Raw genomic sequence first — 19,627 nt, 5'->3', positions numbered from 1 at the left:
TCTAGGTAAAGCCAAGATTTGATCACTAGTTCTTTCTCCAAATTTTGCTCTCTTTTTTCATTAACCATAGTTTCTGTTACTATAATAACCTAAAAAAAACAAGAGAGAAGAACTAAAGAGTTCTATACTACTGGTATCTGTTTCTCATGGTTTTTCTCATTAAGGTGGGAATGTGTAGGAAAAAAGTAGGAATTAGGTAAAGAAAGAGGAGACGGGGGAGAAAAAAAGGGGAAAAACTTACTATAATGGTATATTGTTTTTATTCAATACATACAGCTATTCACATTCTTACATATTGCATATATTCTCCCATATTACCATAAGTTTGATCAAATAATATAGACAAAAGTGCTCAATTATGTGTCTCAGTTAATGAATTAATTTAAAACAAATTTTAGCAGAGTGAATGCATGATAAGTCGATTCTGAGAAAAGAGACCTCATTGGCTTCTAAAAACTTTCCTGTCAAAACTTAGTTAATGATTTAAATGTCAAAAATATAAAACTACCTGAATGCTATATGAACAACAAAATTTATAAAATGACAGTCTGATTTTTAAAAAGTTTTTGTTATACCTACTAAATTACATATTAAAATTAAACATATTTTTTATGTAGATGATACATAAGTGTTTAACATTCTGAAACTTCGGTTTATTTTTAAAGTATTAGGGGTCCTAACAAAAATTTAAAACTAGCAAATGTTACAATGTTTTATATGAAGTGCTTAAAATATCAAGGTATAATAAAATCTTTCTAAAATCTAAATGATGTCACTATATTCTAGAATTTTGTTTTGTAACAGGAAAATTATTTCTACAAAGAGCAAGCAATGGAAAATGCTTGAAGCTTATTCTGTTGATCTTTTAGTTCAATGTCTAATAGAAATTGCACCCCACCATGGGGCAAACAGGAGGTGATGTCAGTGGATAGCAGGGAGGAAGTGATTAGTCCCAAGACACTGGAATGTCACCAGGTCAGCAAGGGAAAAGGTAATAGAGGCCATGGTTGTGTTTAACACCCCAGAGAAAGGCAAGAAACAAAAGTCAACAATTCCACCATCAATCAGCAATGCCAAATATGCTGCAAGATGAATTGTTCTGTAAAAATCTATGTTAATAAAATACAAACAGGAGACTTATAAATACAGCCCTGATTTGTATTATAGTTAGCTACGAAAAATGTCATCCTAAAAATTATACCCAGGTTTATTTGAGCTCTGCTGGTGTCGACACTGGTGGAGGTACTTCTGGGCCTGCAACACAAAGTAAATACATGAGTAGACAAAGGCAGCATTTTAAATACATTTTTAAAAGTCACGTATTAATTTAAAATAAAAGAGAGTACATATTTCTGCACCTGTTCATGGGGACTGAACCCAAAGTTTACACAAAAATTAGCATTCAGTCCTACTTTCCAGGACATGGAAAACATGGGATAACAAATTTGGCACTGGGAGAAAAGAGATAGCGCCCCATTAGAAACATGTACATTCTGAGTTATGCTTGTCCCTATGAAAGGTTCTGGTACAAACATGCTGAACAGAACTGAGCAGCGTGAGCACAGCCTCAGGGAGGCGACTCCACCTAAGTAATGTGCCTCTTCCTCAACTGGAAAGTGAACTCTGTGCAGCCTCTGTCTCTCTCTTCCAAGTCTCATGTCCCTTCACTCATGTGGGAGCCTGCCGAAGTATAAAGCCAAATTCATGACCTCAAGGCCACCTTTCTGGCACAACACAGCATTTAGGATAGCTGCAAAGGTACAGTGGTAAAGTAACAACAATCATCTTGTGTTTCCTGGAAGGAAGGAAACATTAATAAGAAGCCTGGACTAGATTTATTTCCAGAAAGTTATGGCAACAGCTCAAAGTGGAGAGTTAACTAGCCAGAAGGAAAAGGCACCATCTGGTTTGGCTACTGGTGTTCATAAAGTTTAAATCCCAGTGGACAGAGGTGAAATAGGAAAGAGAAGAGGCCAGGAAGTGGCAGAGACAAAAAGGCAAAGACAGAGAGGATGTGGCTCCATCAGCCCCAGCACCAGGGGGAGCTAGGGAGCCAGGTTTCTGTGGTGCAGTCCTCCTTGCTCACAGCCACCAGGCACTTATCCCACATTATGGGCACTTTTCCGTTTATTGTGAATTTCATTAATTTTGGAGGGTTGAATGTCTCTCTGGAACCAAACAGGTCATGTTGCTAATGGTAGCCCATGGGTTACTTAATAACTGCAATTATGTCTTTCCTGACAGAAAGTTGATAAACATATACCAGTGTTGAGTGGTAACCCCTTGACTCTATATTTTGTTAGTGATGAAGAAAATTCTCTCTACTTGAAATAATGCACGTTAACATATTCCATGTAAGTGAACCCCTACACCCAGTGCATGTGCATTTTTAAATTGTGAAGGGGAGGGGGGTGCTAAAAAAGAACAATCTAAGCCCAAAGTTACAGATGGAAGGAATAATGATAAGACAGGAATAAATGAAATAGATAACTTTAAAAACAATAGAAAAGATCAATAAAGCTGAGAGTTAATTTTCTGAAAGCAAATTGACAAACATTTAACCAGACCAAGAAAAATATAGAAGACTCAAATAAAAGCAGAAATGAAAGAGAAACTAGGCGCAGTGGTGCAGGCAGGAGGATTTTGCAAGGTCAAAGCCAGCCTCAGCAACTTAGTGAGGCCCTAAGCAACTTAGCAAGACCCGGTCTTAAAATCAAAATTTTTTTAAAAAGGCAGGTTATGTAGCTCAGTGGTTAAGTGCCTCTGGTTTCAATCCCTGGTACCAAAAGAAGAAAGAAAGGAAAGAAATAAAAGAGAGAGAGAGAGAAAGGAAGGAAGGAAGGAAGGAAGGAAGGAAGGAAGGAAGGAAGGGAGGGAGGGAGGGAGGGAGGGAGGGAGGGAGGGAGGGAAAGAGGAGACATTACATTAATGCCACAGAAATACAAAGGATAATATGAAACTACTTATGAACAATTATTGACCAACAAATTGGCCAACCCAGAAGAGATGGGTAAATTTCTACAAACATAACACCCATCAGGATTGAATCATAAAGAAATAGGAAACCTGAACAGACCAAAAATAGTAAGGAGACTGAATCCTTTTTATCAGTCTTTTATCAGAAAAGTTTCCATCATGGAAAAGTCCAGGACCTGATGATTTTACTGCTGAATTGTATTGAATATTCATAGGAAAACAAATTCCAATCCTTTTCAAACTCCTAGGAAAAACTGACAGGGAGAAAACCCTTTCAAAACATGTTATGAAATCAACACTACCCTAATACTAAAGTCAGACAAGAACACTGCAAGGAAATTACAGGTCAATATCCCTGATGAACATAGATTTTAAAAAAAAAATTCCTCATCAAACTACTGGCAAACTAAAATCAGCAGCACATTAAAGAGATCCACACCATTATCAAACAGCATTTATCCCTGGGATACAAGAATGATTCAAAACCCACAAATCAATGAATGTGATTCACCACAGTGATATAATGAAGGATGAAAACTGTACAATCTCAGCATACTACAGTGATATAGCCACATCAAGAGTAGCACAATTCACATTAGCTAAATTATGGAATCAATCCAGATGTCAGTCAATAGATGAATGGATTAAGAATTGTTTTATACATATATGTATATATTATACATATATACATACACACATACACCAATGAAATGGCTTTAGTATGGCACTTGCTAGTAAATGGATGGAAATGAAGAATATAATGCTAAGTAAAATTAGCCAAATTCAGAAACTCAAAGGTCAAATGTTTTCTTTCACATGTGGAAGCTAGAATAAATTAAAGGAAAGGAGGCATGAAGGATATGATAGCAAAGAACTAATCAAATGCAAATTAATATAGAAAGGAAGTCTAGTAGAATAGAGGAAGGAAGATTAGAGAAGGAAGAGAGAATGGGAGGGAAAAAAGGGGATCGTGAACTGAAATAGATTTTCGTGCATGTATACATTTGTAGGGATGAATCCAAGTATTATGTATAACTATTATACTCATAATAATAATAATAATAAGAAGAAGAAGAGGAGGAGGAGGAGGAAGAGGAAGAAGAAAAAATAAAAACTATGTGATCTCCTCAACAGACATAGAAAATGCATTTGATAAAATTCAACATCATGATCTGATAAAAACTCTCAACAGATTAGTTTGGACTATAGGACTATACCTCTACATAAATAAAGACCATATATGACAAATTCACATACTAACATCACACTAAATGGTAGAAAGCTGGAAATTTTTCCTCTAAGATCAGGAATGAGACAAGGACACCCAGTCTCATTACTTCTATTCAGTATAGTACTAGGCATCCTAGCTAAAGCAATTAGGTAAGAAAAATAAAGTTAAAACCACAGTGAAATGTCAGCCCATATCTGTCAGAATGTTGTTGTCTTTTTTTTAAGATGAATATTGGCAGAATGTAGAGAAAAGGAAATCTTTGCATACTGTTGATGGGAATGTAAATTAGTACATTCATTACAGAAAACAGTATAGAGGTTCCCCAGGAAACCAAAAATAGATCTACCACATGATATAGCTAGCCCACTACTGTTTTTGTATCCAAAGGAGCTAAAATCAGTGTATCAAAGACATGTCTACACTCCCATTTTCGGTGCAACATTGTTCACAGTAACCAAAATATGGAATCAACCTAAGTGTCATCAACTGATGAACAGAAAAGAAAAAAAATGGTACCCATACACAACTAAATACTATTTAGTCATAAAGAGAGATAATTCTGTTAGCTGTGACAATATGGATGTACCCAGGACACTATGCTAAGTGAAATAAGCCAGGCACAGAGATATCTTTTTTACATGTAGAATCTAAACAGTTAAACTCATACAAGCAGAAGTAGAAAGATGGCTACCACAGGTTGGAACTGGGGGGTTGAAAGTATTTGACAGAGATGAGAGAGATGTTGATGAAAGTGCAACGAGTTTTAGTTAAAAGAAATAAATTCTAGACATCCACTACACAGCAGGGTGACTAGTTAATGATAACAGATTTCACATTTCAAAAGTATATATGGCACAGGTTTTTGGAGTCAGAACACATGCAGTTTGGAGAAGACCACTGAGGCAGCTCAGAGGCTGAAGGCTTAGATTTAAGGACTCTGTCCATTGATTCTTTTATGTAAGACTCTTTGTATTCAGTGCAGATCCATTTCTCTATAAATACTCACTTGGAGGAGAAGACTCTGTAATAAAGAATAAGAAGATTCGCTTTTTAATTTAATGGAAAAGTCCAAGTATTAAAGTAATTCATAATTATCTGAAGAATTAGTAAAGACCATATAGTTCTAAGTTATTCACAGCTGAAAAATGTTGATAATGGAGCAATTTCAAATTTTCAAGTTTGAATTTGACATTCTTTTTGAGGAATAAAAGGTTTTCTAGGAAGCAGCCTCAAAGAGGATTGGCTGCTTATGTCAAAGACCAGCATTGTAGGACCAGAACTATTTGGATCCAGGAGACTAACACTGATAACATTTTGTATATTAAGTGTTTGTTATCCCTGATGGACTATCAAAATTTCTAATGAAAAAAACGTGAAGCTCCAGAAATCATGACTTTTGCTTACATGTTAGCTTTGCTTGTATATTGCTGTTATGTTTTTCTGTAACCTTAATACTTCTGTGTTTTTTTAACATAATTTCTCAATTACTTATTTTCCATTATGAGATGCAATGTGAGATAAGAAAGTCACCTGCTGCCACCTCAATTAATGAAAATCTGTGGGACATACCAGTTGCTGGGTGCACCTCATCTTGAGCTTTCTCAGAGCCTTCAGGAGCCTCTGGGTCCTGGGGCATCTCTGTATCCTGGGGCCCCTCAGGGTCCTGTGTGGACTGAGACGACACTGAGGCCCTGGGCGTCTTTGGCGTCTTCTTGTCGAAATCAGCTCGCTGCTGCTGTAACCACTCATCTTTATATCCATTGCTAATAAGTTTGGAAAAGTTTGTTGGGGAACTGTTTTTTTGACCAGGCCTCAAAAAGAAAAATGAACATTAAACTTAAGTACAAAGGTTAATGAAAAAATCAGAAGCAATATTGAGGGAACACACTGATAATAAGTCAAATGCCTTACTAACTCTCAAAGCATAAGGGAGCTCTTGAGTATTCTGTCTTCCTGTCCCTCTCTCTCTTTTTTCTGACTATCTTTATCTCTCTGGATCTCTGTCTCCCTCTGTCTGTCTCTCATCTCCTTCTCTATGTTTAAGCATAAAAATCATATTTTAAAAGCATCCCTTGTACATGGGTGAGAGTATGTTTATTTCAGTTTCCAAAACCTTCTTGCTGTTAGCCAATTATAAGTTAGTAATCATCCTAATATTTGACAGAGAAATCTTCAATACCACTTCCGTCTATTAGTAGTAATGGATCACTCAGAACTGCCACATCTTTAAATAATGATTACATTCTTAATTAGTTCTCTCTTGTCCTTATTAAAGATTATCTGCCATCATTCTGACACAGCTTTGTCTCCTGTCGTTTACCAATGATCACTTGACTCTCATCACCTGCTGCAGCTTCATGGATCAGAGCAGGTGACGCGGTGGAGGCAGCGTGAGTGTTCAAGTCAAGCAGGTGCGTTACTTGTTCCCTGTGAACTGCAAGTCTCTTACTTGTAAATCACTTCATCGGCAAGAGTATTATTCCTAACAGTTCTCTCCCTCTCTGCCCCTTCTCATATATATGTATATATGCCTTCTTCCCTCTGCCTCCCTCCCAGTCTTAGTTGGGTACCCTCATGGTATTCGTTACAGTGTAATTAATATAACTGGTTTTCTCCCATTGGATGAGAAGCTATTTGAAGAATTAGTCAGGCAATTAAGGACATCTACTCTAGCTCTGTACCAGAATTCTGGGAAAGGAAGGAGACAAAGAGACCTCAGGGTTTCCCTACCCAGCTGGAAATGTACCCTCTAGCTGAACGCAGAGCCAGACGCTCACAGGCACAGACCTCTGGGTTGAGGTCATAGTGACAGAAAACATCAAGAGAAACATACTAGCATATATGGATGGTGGCCCAAATTACAAACTTGCACGCAAACAATGCAGAAGGGAAGACATGTGCTTAAAGGTGCAAAATTAATGTCAGGAAGAAATGAAAGTGCAGCTGTGGGGAGCAGGCTGGGGTGCAGGAAGTTGTCTGGATGCTGTCGTTGTCATGCTTGTCACTTGGAGGGAAGTGAGAAGAGCAACTCCAAATCTCATTTACAGATCAGTCTGCATAGTTTGAGCACTTACATGGGAGGGAAAGACAGTCTGCTTCCAGCAGTGTCTTTAGGACCAAGCGGGGTCCCCACTTTGCTTGGATATTTTGAGTTAATGGCTGGCAGCCTCACCTGTGTACAGAAACAGAAACCTCTGAGTCAAGAGATGAAAATTCACCAAGAGTAGCAAACATACAAACTGTATAAGACTAGACTTTCAATGTGGTAACTGTTTTATAGATTTAGTCACAATGAAATACAACCCAACAATAATCCCATTCAGCAAAATGGCTTTGTAAAAGGGACAATAAGCATTTCAAAAGGAGTTGCAGTCCAGTAAAGATGCCATCTACTGAAGAGTGAAACAACGAAAAACTTATTAGGAAATGCTAAAGGCCCTATGAGAGGTCTTATCCCAATGGGACTTTCTGAGGAAATTGGAATATATGTTCCCACAAAAGCCTGCATGCCAAGGTTCACAGAGGTTTTAGTAATAATCACTAAGAACTACAAGTGACCTGAATGTCCACTGACAGGTGAACAGACAAATTGTATTGCAATGGTACAACTGTCCCATGATGAAACACCCCTCCATAATACAGAGGAACTGAGCTCAGATACTCCTAAGAGTGTGGCTGCATCACCAATCCATGAGGCCATGTGGCAGGTGGCACAGCCAGGTGTCAAGGACTACATACACTATAAAAACGGATCATTGCCTGCCAGGGCTAAGAGTCATAAGGGGTTGATAAAAAAAAGGGTTGAGAAACTTGGGTGGTGACAGAACTGCTCTGTAGCTCAGTGACTGTGGTGGTTACACAATGCATACATTAGTCAAAACTCATCCAACAATATTGTACAAAAGGGAACCTGTATGTCAGTTGTATCTCACTTTTAAAAACAGAAATAAGTGATAGGGGAAACAGGAAAAAAAAAAAAAAAAAAAAAAAGCAAGCAAACAAAACCCATAGAAATATCACCAGCATTTACAAGAAGAAAAGATGCTAACAAGATCCCTCTATTCACCCAGTAAGTGAGCAAGATCCCATGAGTTCTGGCTAACAACTAGTGGCATATTTGCCCTAAATACTGTCAAGCATCTGCCACATGCTGAGGGAGGGGTCGGGACATGGCTGTGGGAAATGCTGTGTCCTCTATTCTTTCCTAGGATGCCGATGGCAGGCCTCAGAGTGGCAAGAGGAAATTCCAGTACGACCTGCTAGCTCAGTGTCGTGATACTTCTCACATTAAAGTTCTCACTCTATCTTTGCCAAAAAGTCTTGCAAGATACAAGGAGAAAATCCAAGAACTCCCCCGCTTCAGCCTAATAAATACTCCTGTGTAAGCTTTGTCCCAAGTGATGATGATATTATCTTGCTGAGGCAATCTGGGCCCTTCTCTGATGTGGCTCATCCCTGAGTTACCCAATACCACATACCTTCAACTGCTACCTATTCAGCGTCAGTATCTTGAACTCTTGGACATCTTAACTACTTAACATGGTAGGCAAGGGAAGACAGGCTGGCTTCAGGTGTTTATGCAGCCCTCAGCACAATTTTTTAAAGTGGCTAATAGAAAACTCTGTTTAATTTGTCAGTGATGCAGCATTTACTGTTTTATTTTAAATTTTTCTAGCTATGTACTCTAACCATGGTTAACATCCATGCATTCTACATATTGCTCAAGGTTTCTCAATGTAATTGGTCACTTACGTACCACTGAGAAACAAACAAGATCCTTAAGAGTTCATTCCACTCTCATCCTCATGTAAACGGCCCAAAGCCAGAATCACAGTGGGACATTGGGAATGGCTTAAAGAATAAACAAGTGGCCCACTGCAGCAAACTGATGCTGTACTTAGTACTCAGCCACAGAAGTCCCCCAATAAACTGAGGGTCCTCTTCACACCAGATACTGGGAATAAGTCAGGCCTGGGAATAAGTAGGGTGTGCCTAAGACACACCCAGTTTCCCCAGTTCTCAAATAACAATGGTGTTTGCGCTTGTTCTCAGCAAACACCACTGCTATATTTAATACAAATGCCTCATCATTTTACTCATAAATCCTGATGTCACGAGCACCAAGATTAATTTCAGACCTCAGTGCTAACAGCAATATCAAGCCCTCAATGGGGCTGGGGGCCTGATTGTGGTACCTGGAGACTCTAGGGGCACCCAAGAGGAGGCCAGAGGGCTAGAAGGGCTTCTATCAAGCGATCAGAACCACCTATCTACCAACTGAGTCTCTCTGATATGTGAATGCTAACACATTGGGGGGGTGCGGTGGATAGAAGTTCACTGGAGTAAACAAAGGGGAATGAGGGGAAGGGAGAGGTAGAGAAGGGAACAGGAAGACAGTAGAATGAATAGGACATAACTTTCCATGTTCATATATGAATACATGATCGGTGAAACTCTATATCATGTACAACCACAAAAAATGGTATACTAATAAGTATACTTCATGTATGCATAATATATCAAAATACATTCTACAGGTCATATAGATCTAAGAAGAACAAATGAAAAAATAATAAGCATTGAATATAGAATATTAGGAAACAAATCTCCAAAATTACTCTTTTATAAGAACACTTGCAAAAACCTGTCTTGGAAATCGAATCTCATGTGCCACTTTATAAAATCTGCATATTCAAAAAAATGCAAATTGCCTAAGAAGTCTGCCATTCAGAGACCAGTCTCTTTTTTGTAATCTAATATATTTCTGGGAGTTTATACAGAAAAAAAAATTCCTTTTCTCTTTATTACCAGTAAGGAAATTCCAGGAAAAATTCAGCTTAAAGACTTAAAAATAAAATGGAAGCAAGATAATAAACAAGTATAAGATTTCCTTCCTACATGTACCAGATCAGTAGTGCTATGCCAGATTTCCCTACATATGTATTAACTGGTTAAAAAACACTTAGTAAAAAATAGCCTTACCTATAAGATCAGTATTCACAAAGAGAAAACTACAAAAGTGTCATGGCTGCTTGTCTTGTGGTACACTGAAACTTAAAATTCTGAGCGCAAGGCCAATATTATGGGTGTCTTAAGACACGCCAGCAGGAGCTAACAAGTTCATTCCTTAATTACTCAGGGAGACACAGAAGCAAAGTGATGCAATGCCACCTATTTATGAGGTCACCTTTTTTTTCTCCTTTTCAAGTTCCTCAGCCTCTCTTTGCCAAACTGTTTTCATGTCAAAGTCGAAGGGCCCTCTTCTGGATTCATAGCTGCTGTTGGCCTGACCAGGGTTGAATTCTTCATATACCATGTAGTCTGGCATGGAGACCACAGGGACTCTGCAGGAACAGAAAAGACAGTTAGGGCCTGGTGCCTCGCACCATTTCCATCTCTCCCTCTTCTGTCCCCAACCCCTTTCCCTCTCTTTACATAAGTATCATCCATCTTCCTCAAAGACACAGGTGACCTCCCCCTACTTTGCTCCTGCTGAATAAACCCACCCACCCTTCTCCAGGACAGTCTCCCAGGATCGGGAGGTCGACTCAGAAGTTACAGAGTCTCATGTGACTAAAAGAGGGCATATTAAAATATGAATTTATAAAATAGATAACTTATAAACTTGTAATATTCTTTTAGAATAGCATCTACTACTTTGTCCCTTTCAAAGAGCTAAACAACCTAAACATTTACCATTTAACATTATAATTTAAGATAATAATTTTTTAAGTCATTTTTAATGTGTATATTTAAATATCTAACTGATCTGCCCACACTGACAACATTCATGGAAGGGACACCTCAAAAGTTCCATGCACCTCCTTCTAGAGTGCTCTCTTTTATTGTGCCTCACTCATTTTTCTTACTGCACTGAGTACAGATTATTCCTCTGTGTGTGTGTGTGTGTGTGTGTGTGTTTGTGTTTGTGTTTGTGAAGGGATCAAACCCAGGACATGACATAACTTTTGTATGTTATTTTTCCTATCCAAAACAAAAACAGAAACCAAAAAATAGGAAAAGACAGACTCCTGAAGATAAAAACCACACTGTGACCATGAGCAGAACCCTCAGTCAGATGACACTGGATAACAGCTTGCAAGGACACCTATGATGGTCTTATCTTCCAAGCCAAAAAAAAAAAAAAAAATAGGGATTCGAAATGGTTTTTCATGTTTCCTCTACGTTCAGGAGGTGTGGTTTGGAGGGTCGAGTTTGCATGCCCACAAACAGGAATTCTTAGACATTTCAAACATTGTGGGGGATGATGGCTCCCTATAATTCCATAATCATCATAGAAATTTAGGCTTACCTACATTTCTAGCTGTATCTAATGTCTTTCACCTGTATAAGAATGCTTTGAGACAGGATGCTGTTTCTGTAGTAAACGGACATGGGCATATCCCATGGGACAGAGAATCTGAGGCTATTTACCAATAAGTAGCCAAAGATCCACACCTCAAGGGGACACAAGGTGCTACATGTTTCCCCAACTCTGGTTTTCTTACAACTCTGCTACATCCCCCAAAGAGCTGGGTATTGCAAAATAAAACCTGGACTATTTTGTTTTCAATTTTAAAAATGTGGGTATTTCAATATACTCACTCATGCTGGTGGGCCGTGGGTGGCTTGCTGTGGTGGATATACCAGTCAGGTAGGGCATAGGCCACTGGGGAGCCTTTCCTGGTGCCAGGGGCAAAATGCTTCAGCAGATCTCAAAAAGAATGAGACACAGTTGTGTGTGGGCCTGTTGCCCACACAGCAGAAGGCACTACTAGCAGGAAGCTTAACAAGAGGAGCTGTTCCATCCCCATGGGGTTGCCTCAGGGTTCGGGGCTACCAGAGCATTTCTGGCCATCACCTGTCTCTGCACAGGCTGACAGATGAAGGTCCAGAGGGTTCAGTTTGGGATTCAGACAGGAATGTCCCATATGAACTCTTCACCCCATCTCTCTTTTCCTCAAGGATCTGAAAGATCTCCTGGTCCTGAGCTGGCATCTATGCATGCCAATATCATCTCTCCACTCCTTAGGGCTCTAGAAGCTGTGCTTGCTGCTCCCTCACCTCAGCTACCCTCGGGCCATTCTCCAAGCCTGGAACAATCTAAGCCTAGATGGCCTCTTTCACCATTGTCAGGCTGTCCTTCACTCCTCCCTCCATCCAACACAACTATTTCCAGAAGAACTCATCCTCTTCAGGTTTCCAGATGGGTAGTTACTGGGGAATTTATCTGTGGCTTTCTAGTCAATCTGAGAGGCAAAAAGCACAAGGTTCCTTCTCAGAGACTCAGGTTGGTTCCTGACTCACCTACTCACTTTCTAGCTTCTATCCCTCCCCTTTGCTGCTGTGAAAAGCATCTGGTGAGAAGAACTGGTTTTGCTAGATAATACCAACAGCAAAATGATGATAACAATACCTGCGGCAGCAGAGAAAACTTACTGATTTATTAATCTCAGTAAGAGACTTTTAATTTTCCACTTTTTACTTTGAAATTTTTTATTGTTAAATATTTCAGACTTGCAGAAAAGTTGCAATAATACAGATTCCCCTATGCCCTTCACCTTCATTTCATCACATTTGCTGTATCATTTTGTTTCTCTATTTTAAAATCATCATCATTATTATCATCATCATGGGGCACAGTGGTGCATGTCTGTAATTTCAGCAACTCAGAAGACCTGAGGCAGAAGAATCACAAGTTCAAGGACAGTCTTAGCAACTTAACAAGACCTTCAGCAAATTCAGTGAGACCCTGTCTCAAAATAAAATATAAAAAATACTTGGATGTCGCTCAGTGGTAAAGGACCCTTGGATTTAACCCCCACTACCAAAAATATATGCTATCATTGTGATTACTGTTTTCAGAATTATTGGGCAATCTGTTACAGATAGCATCCCCCTTTATCCTCTGTTTTGGTGTATGATTCACAGCATGAAGACCAAACTCAGGAAATTGGTATTTATTATAATTGGATTTTAAATGTTCCCCCAAAACTCATGTATTACAGGCTTGGCCTCCAGCTAATGGTGCTATTGGGAAGCAGTGAAAATTTCAGGAGGTGGGGCCTAGTTGGATGAAGCAGATCATTCGTGGTAAGTTTGCGAAGATAATATTGGGAACCCAGCCCCTTCTTCTCTCTTTCTGCTTCATGGTCACCATGAAATGAGCAACTTCCTCTACCATGTGCTTCCATCATGATGTGCCACCTGCCTCACCACAGGCCCCAAAACAACTGGGCCAAGTGACTATAGATGGAAACTTCTGAAACTATGAGCCAAAATCAACCTTTCCTCCTCTCCAGTGTTTATCTCAGAGGTTTTGTCAGAGTGATGCAAAGCTGATTGAGGCAGTATTGATGCAATACTTTTATCTAATGTATGGAACTCATTCCAATTTTGCCAGTTATCAGACTAGTGTTCTTTCAATCAATGGCAGGGGAAGGTAGATCTAAGAAAACAGTGTCTAGAGCCTCTTCCATCTACTTCGTGCCAGTCAAGTAAATGGTTTGATCTAGATTTTTTAATGTTAAAGCACAGATATGGCCTTCTTGTTTCTCATTCCCCCATGACATTCTCTGTAGGGATGATAGCAGCCAAAGGGGAAAAAAGAAAAGTTTAGTATTTGTCAATGTCACTGATCCCAAAGGTGAGCTATGAGACATTTTGGAGGCAGTCCTTTAGCCCTCTGATCAGTGATTTCTACTGAACTCAATATGCCTCAGTTTTTCAAATAGTCAAGCAGTACTTTCTCAATTAAATCTTATATAAAAATTGATTTTCATCAACATTTCCATTGAAACATGTTGGTTGTCTTCATTATTTATATTTATAATAAGGATAGGAGCAATGACAGACAATAAGAAGAAAAAACAAAAACTTTCCACATATTAGCCAGGAATTGGTTGCATCAGCAAGAGACATTAAAGAGCAAAGACCGATCTCTTGAAGTGTGCAACTTCCTGAGATTCTCTGCAGTAACAAAATAAAAAGCGGGGGTAGAAATAATGATTCCAAAGGTATCACTCGGAAGATATATCCTACATAGCCAATTCTGTGAATCCAAAGTCTTTTCAGTCTAACATCGTAAAAACTAGTTACCCCTGAAGATTATACACATCTTCAATCTACTCAGTGAGCCTAAACTTCCAAAGTCCTTGGGCAAAACGTAGAGATTTTATAGTAATATTTTGATATGGATGAAATTAGAACAATACTACCATCTCTGGCCGCAAAGCCACTGAGTATGCAGAGGGCTTACCAGGTCTGCCGCCTTGTTTTGCAAGCTTCACATATTCTGAGTCTGTTTCTTTTATCCAGTACCTCCTAGCTCCAAGTGTGTTCCCGTTGTGTGCTTCTCCCAGATTACTCAGTCCCGGGATCTGGGATGCTGGTGGGACATCCACAGCCTTCTCAGACCGCTTTGTGGGCAGGTGGTAATACCAATCTAGACAGGAGGGAAGCAGAGCTGCACTGTTAAGTGTGGGTTGCAAGAGGACACTGGCATCAGGGAAGGGCTCTAATCCCCTTCGAAATTGTGCAGAACGTGCAGTCAGGGCAGCATGCCTGACACAGCAGAGCACATGAGCAAGGGAGGAAGAGCCCTCTCTGAACACCTGGGACCAGGAGTCCCCAGAGGCCACAAGAATGCCAAACACCAGCCAGGTGCAGTAATCCCAGAGAATCAGGAGGCTGAGGCAAGAGGATTGCAAGTTTGAGGTCAGTCTGGGTCTGCCTGTCTCAAAACAGAAGATAAAAAGATCTGTGGATATAGGTTAGTTGTACAGCACCCCTGGGTTCAATCCCCAGAATTGGGGGAAAAAAAAAAAAAAAAAAAACCTCCTACCCAGCCCTGCCAGTCCTGTTTCTCTGCTGTGGTTTAGCCCTCCTCCCAAAGAGCCCCAAATCTCTTCCACTGGTGTGCTTGCTAGAGAGGTATCTAAGACCCTGTCTGTCTGCCTCTAGCTCTCACTTCCATAAAATTAAGACTTAACTATATTTCTGGTTTGCTGGAAATATGAAATGCTGAAAAATTCCAAATCACATAAAACATGACACTATGGAATGTGTGGCAAGATGTTGACCAAGATTTGATAAACTTAGTATGTTAAAATATTGAAATATAAATTCAGTCACAGGAACAATAGTCTGAACATGTTTGCCAGTTTTACAAGAGCAGGAAAAGGCAGGCAAGGAGGTTGAAGAAGCCTCATGAACCGAACCGCTGTGTTGGAAGCTCCTGCCTGGCTCCCTCCCACCACCCTGGCAGCAGATTGCAAACTCTTATTTTGGAGTCAGCAACCCCTTTCCACATAAGACCTTCAGCTGGCTTCACTGTGCTGGAGGCCAAGTGGACAGCAAAAAGACACCAGAGGTCTGGATAGTTACTGAAGAGGGAGAAGAGGCAATGGGGGAATCATTTCACCAGAGCAAACACATGTTCTAGGAAACCTTCTTAGGCCTGAGATTCCTAAGGACTTGCCTTTGGGAAAGACTAAGTTGGATAAGTGTAGATCATGCAGCTCTTCTTGTGAAGAGGGAACTACACACAACAGTGTAGGGAGAACAGGAAAATGAGACAGCTTGCCCTCTGTTCTTCCTCTGCACTGTGACATGAGTCCAATGCAGAAAGGGAGGGAACTGTGCATAGCGTGGAGAAGTAAGGAGGCTGCCTCGGCCTTGAGCTGATGGCATCCAGAGCAGACCTTCTAGGCTTGCCTACAAGGCTCCCTGGAGAATAGATGGGGGAACTTCTATAAATAGCTGGAGGGGTTGGCAAAATCTCAGAGACCTAAAGTTATTAGTGCTTGTTTATGATCTTAGAGAGAGAAGAGCTGTGGGGAATCAAGACTGTAAGTGATTTTAGGTACTTCTTTGCATCCAAAATTGATTATTCAGAAGTCCAAATGTAAGAAAAGAAATCTTAAAAAGTTTATAAACAAAATCCAGGAAAAAATATGATATACAAAAGATACAATTCTTTATGGCACAGTGACTGAGTATATTTAATAGCAGTTTATCAGATTGTGCTGTGACAAACTCATGGCATTCAGAGACAATACCCAGTTCATGACAGATACGATGGAAAACTTTTTGTGTCGTTTGGCTGAAACACAGTACCCAGATACTGGTATGGCATTATTCTCGTTGTTTCAATGAAGGTATTTTTTTTTTTTTTTTAGATAAAAATAACATTTGAATCAGTGGACTAGGTAGGTATGGTGGTGTACTCCTGTAATCCCAGCAACCCGGGAAGCTGAGGTAGGAGGATTGCAAGTTCAAAGCCAGCCTCAGCAATTTAGTGAGGCCCTAAGCAACTTAGTGAGAACTTGTCTCAAAATAAAAAGGTAAAAAAGGCTGGGGATTTGGCTCAATGGTAAAGTGCCACTGGGTTTAATTCCCAGTATCAAAAAAAAAAAAAACCTAAACTAAACTAAATCAGTGGACTTTGAGTAAAGCAGATAATCCTCCACAATATGGATGAGCCTCATTCAATCAGGTGAAAATCTTAAGGAAAAGAATGAGATCCCCTGAGGAAGAAGGACTTTTGCCTCAGATGGACTCTAAACCTGAACTTCGACCTCAGCTTCTCACTGGTCCCAGCCTACCCTGCAGATTTCAATTTATTGCTGCACAATTATTTGAGCCAGTTCCTTAAAATAACTCTCCCTTTTTCCTTATAGAGGTAGATAGATATCCTATTGATTATTCCACTGGAATGAACCTTAACACAGTCATACATAGCAAAACAATACTGAATAAATCAGTTCACTAAGGACCTGGAAACAAGAAGTCACCATTCTTTAAATTTGATAGCTTAGACATCCAATTTCTACTGAAACTGTAGCTGGGTTCACTGCATAAAAATGAATGACATTTTAACATGAAAAATCTTTTAAGTATCTAAAGGACATTAATTAGCTAAATCAACATGATAAAGTTTTGAAAATTAAAGAAACATTGGGCAAGGCTTAAAGAATTACACAAAAGATCACAGAGAATCAATCTAATAATTAAGAATAAAAATTTAGCAGCTGCGTACTCTGATCATGTTCAGCTCAAAGTTTTCCTCTTTTGAAGACAGGGCATTCAATTCTTGCTTTATTTTTTCTCTCTCTGTTTTGATTACTAATTAATCCACAGAGAACAGTGTATCTTCTATCTTCTCATTACTGGAAGCTTGGACAAGCACTGAACTCTAATCCATTTATAAATGAGTGCCAAGGAGGAGCTCAGAGAGCAAGGAATCAAATCAGTAAAAACCAAGAGTCACCACCTATCCCACATATGCAGAGGGATAAGGGGACAAAGAGCTCCAGGAAAAGGCTGCCTGAGAATCCATGCCCCTCCCCACCCCCACACAGCTTGACCAGGAGTTGCCAATAGTGGTCACAGAGTCCTGGGCTAGAAGTGCATTGTGAAGGGCCACACTTTGTTTCCTTTATGAGTATACTGGAACTGCTCCAACTTGTCCCTTCCAGCTGAGCACCTGGACTCTCTATTCTCTTTCTTCAGCCCTTCTCAACACGAAGTGGAGTAAAAAGAGAGTAAAAACAAAAGAAAAGACAGCATCTCAAAACTTCTTCCTTCCCTTCTCAACTTCAATCCCTGGTACATAAGCCATGAACCTCCACTGAATACTAGTTTTCTGCATTCAGCCACTTAAAGCAGGAAATAGTTAATTTGTTTAGGGTCTAGGAAGTCAATGAAATACCTGGGAGTTGCAACTGGAAAAAAAAAAAAAAAAGTTCCTTAGTCAACATTCAAGAAAACAACGTGAGAGTTATACAGGGTTAAACTATTACAAATAAATTTCCCAGTATTATCTCTAGCTCCCTGGACTCCCACCATCTGAACAACCCACTCACCGCAGGGAGCGTAGCGGTGCGAGACACCCTGCACTTCCTTGCTGGTGTTCCTCATGGCCAGGTGCCGACAGCAGCGCTGCGAGAAGAGACAAAGCACTTGTAAGGCATCTACAGGCATATGAGGTGTAGGCGGGCAGAACTTGCTAGATTGGGAGGCAATTCCACAGATGCAGCTCCCAGGGTGCGCTACTGGTCTGAATCCTTGGGAGCTGCATCTGCAGAGTTGCCCCACCATCTAGTAAGTTCTGCCCACCTCCATCTCATATGCTCGAAGATGCCTCACAACTCATGAGTGCTTGCACATCCTTGCAGGGTACACAGTAGGAACACACACACGCCAAATACACAGAAGGGACATGTCCACTCTGGATACACAGCACAGCAGGGGTACATCATGCAGGGTATACGGTCGGGGCACAAGCTGCCAGGCACGTTAAGAGGGTCATATAATGCATGCCGGGTGTGCAGAAGGCAGCAGGTCGCGTGTCCAGTAAACAGCAAGATCAAGTCCATGCTAGGGGCAGATCACAGCAAGGGGGTAGTTGCACGTGTATATTGGGCCTATCACAGATAATGAAAGGCTGCAGGATTTGGGGCGGCACCAAGGTCCCGCCGTGGGATCCGCTAGGTACTCACCCGGTCGCAGTGACAGGGTGGTCCCCTCCGCCCGCCCTGCTCACCGTTCGCCCCGGGTCTAGTTAGCTGATGCGGACTGCACCCGGGACTAAAGTTTGTACACCGCAGGCGGGTGGGCGGGGGCCAACCCGAAACTCCCCGAGCGGCGCGAAACCACAACAGCCCTCGTCGCCAGGGCAACGGACGGCAGCCAACCCACGGGCGCGGGGAGAGTGCCACCAGCCAATAGGGAAAACCTGCGGTGTGCAGTAGGCCAATCAGAACCTGGACAGAGCGCAGGCGCCACCTGTCAACCGTCCGGAACTTGGGGTGGGGTCTCATTGCTGCTAGGGCGTGGAGTGACGCAGCGTCGTGAGGAGGGGCGGGGCTAGGCCTAGGTCCTCCTCGTGTCGCCCCCACCCCCGGCCCACCCACTGAGACCCCAGTAACAGCGCAGTGGTCCAAAAAAACTAGGAAGTTCCTCCACACTTTCCAAGCAAGGATAACGGACTCACCTTAAGGAAAAAGCGCCAGTAGAGAAACCTTTACCAGGCAAATGCAAGAGTTGTTTCACCTGACAAGAATTTAGAAAGACTTTGCTTACTAAGTCTCTTGTTTATTTAGTGCATTAAAAAAAATAAAAAGAGTAATACATACTGGTAAAACACAGCAAATAGACGTCTGCCAGTTGTATATCAGAGGTAAAATTATCATGTAAATGTTCCTCCTTGTATCTTCCTTTTGGGGACATTTCTGTTTTGTAAGCCCAGGGGCCTTTTTAAAAAATTCTTAACTGTATTTCTACCATATAGTGTTTATAGTTCCAAACTTAATAGTGAACTTTTGGCTTTACTGGATTCGAGGTTCACAAAAACACAATGATTACATTAGGAATCGTGCTTCACAAGAACGGATATCTGGCATGTGCTTGATGAAGCCA

At 40.6% G+C, this 19,627-nt stretch overlaps 1 protein-coding gene across 4 annotated transcripts; it reads right to left on the bottom strand.

Annotated features, from left to right (window-relative positions):
* Positions 1–243: 243 nt before the first annotated feature.
* On the bottom strand, positions 244–18,868 carry LOC306668710 (uncharacterized protein C7orf57). 4 transcript variants are annotated; one of them, XM_079152386.1, is made up of 8 exons: positions 18,709–18,867; positions 18,073–18,148; positions 14,466–14,651; positions 11,813–11,921; positions 10,395–10,551; positions 7,282–7,379; positions 5,777–6,018; positions 244–1,254 (listed from the first exon to the last, which is right to left on the bottom strand). In XM_079152386.1, exons 2-8 carry the CDS (start codon positions 18,125–18,127, stop codon positions 1,208–1,210), a joined length of 894 nt encoding a protein of 297 aa, XP_079008512.1. In that variant the 5' UTR covers positions 18,128–18,148; positions 18,709–18,867; the 3' UTR covers positions 244–1,207. The 4 variants fall into 4 exon arrangements, with proteins under 4 accessions (XP_079008512.1, XP_079008510.1, XP_079008509.1 ...); XM_079152384.1 differs by having other exon boundaries at positions 18,753–18,819; XM_079152383.1 differs by lacking the exon at positions 18,709–18,867 and adding an exon at positions 18,464–18,666.
* Positions 18,869–19,627: the final 759 nt, after the last annotated feature.

Source organism: Sciurus vulgaris (genome assembly GCF_902686455.1).
Source record: "Sciurus vulgaris genome assembly, chromosome: 8".
In the NCBI taxonomy this organism is placed as follows: Eukaryota; Metazoa; Chordata; class Mammalia; order Rodentia; family Sciuridae; genus Sciurus; species Sciurus vulgaris.
The sequence above is the reverse complement of the archived record's forward strand: the minus strand, read 5'-3'. Positions and strand labels throughout refer to the sequence as shown.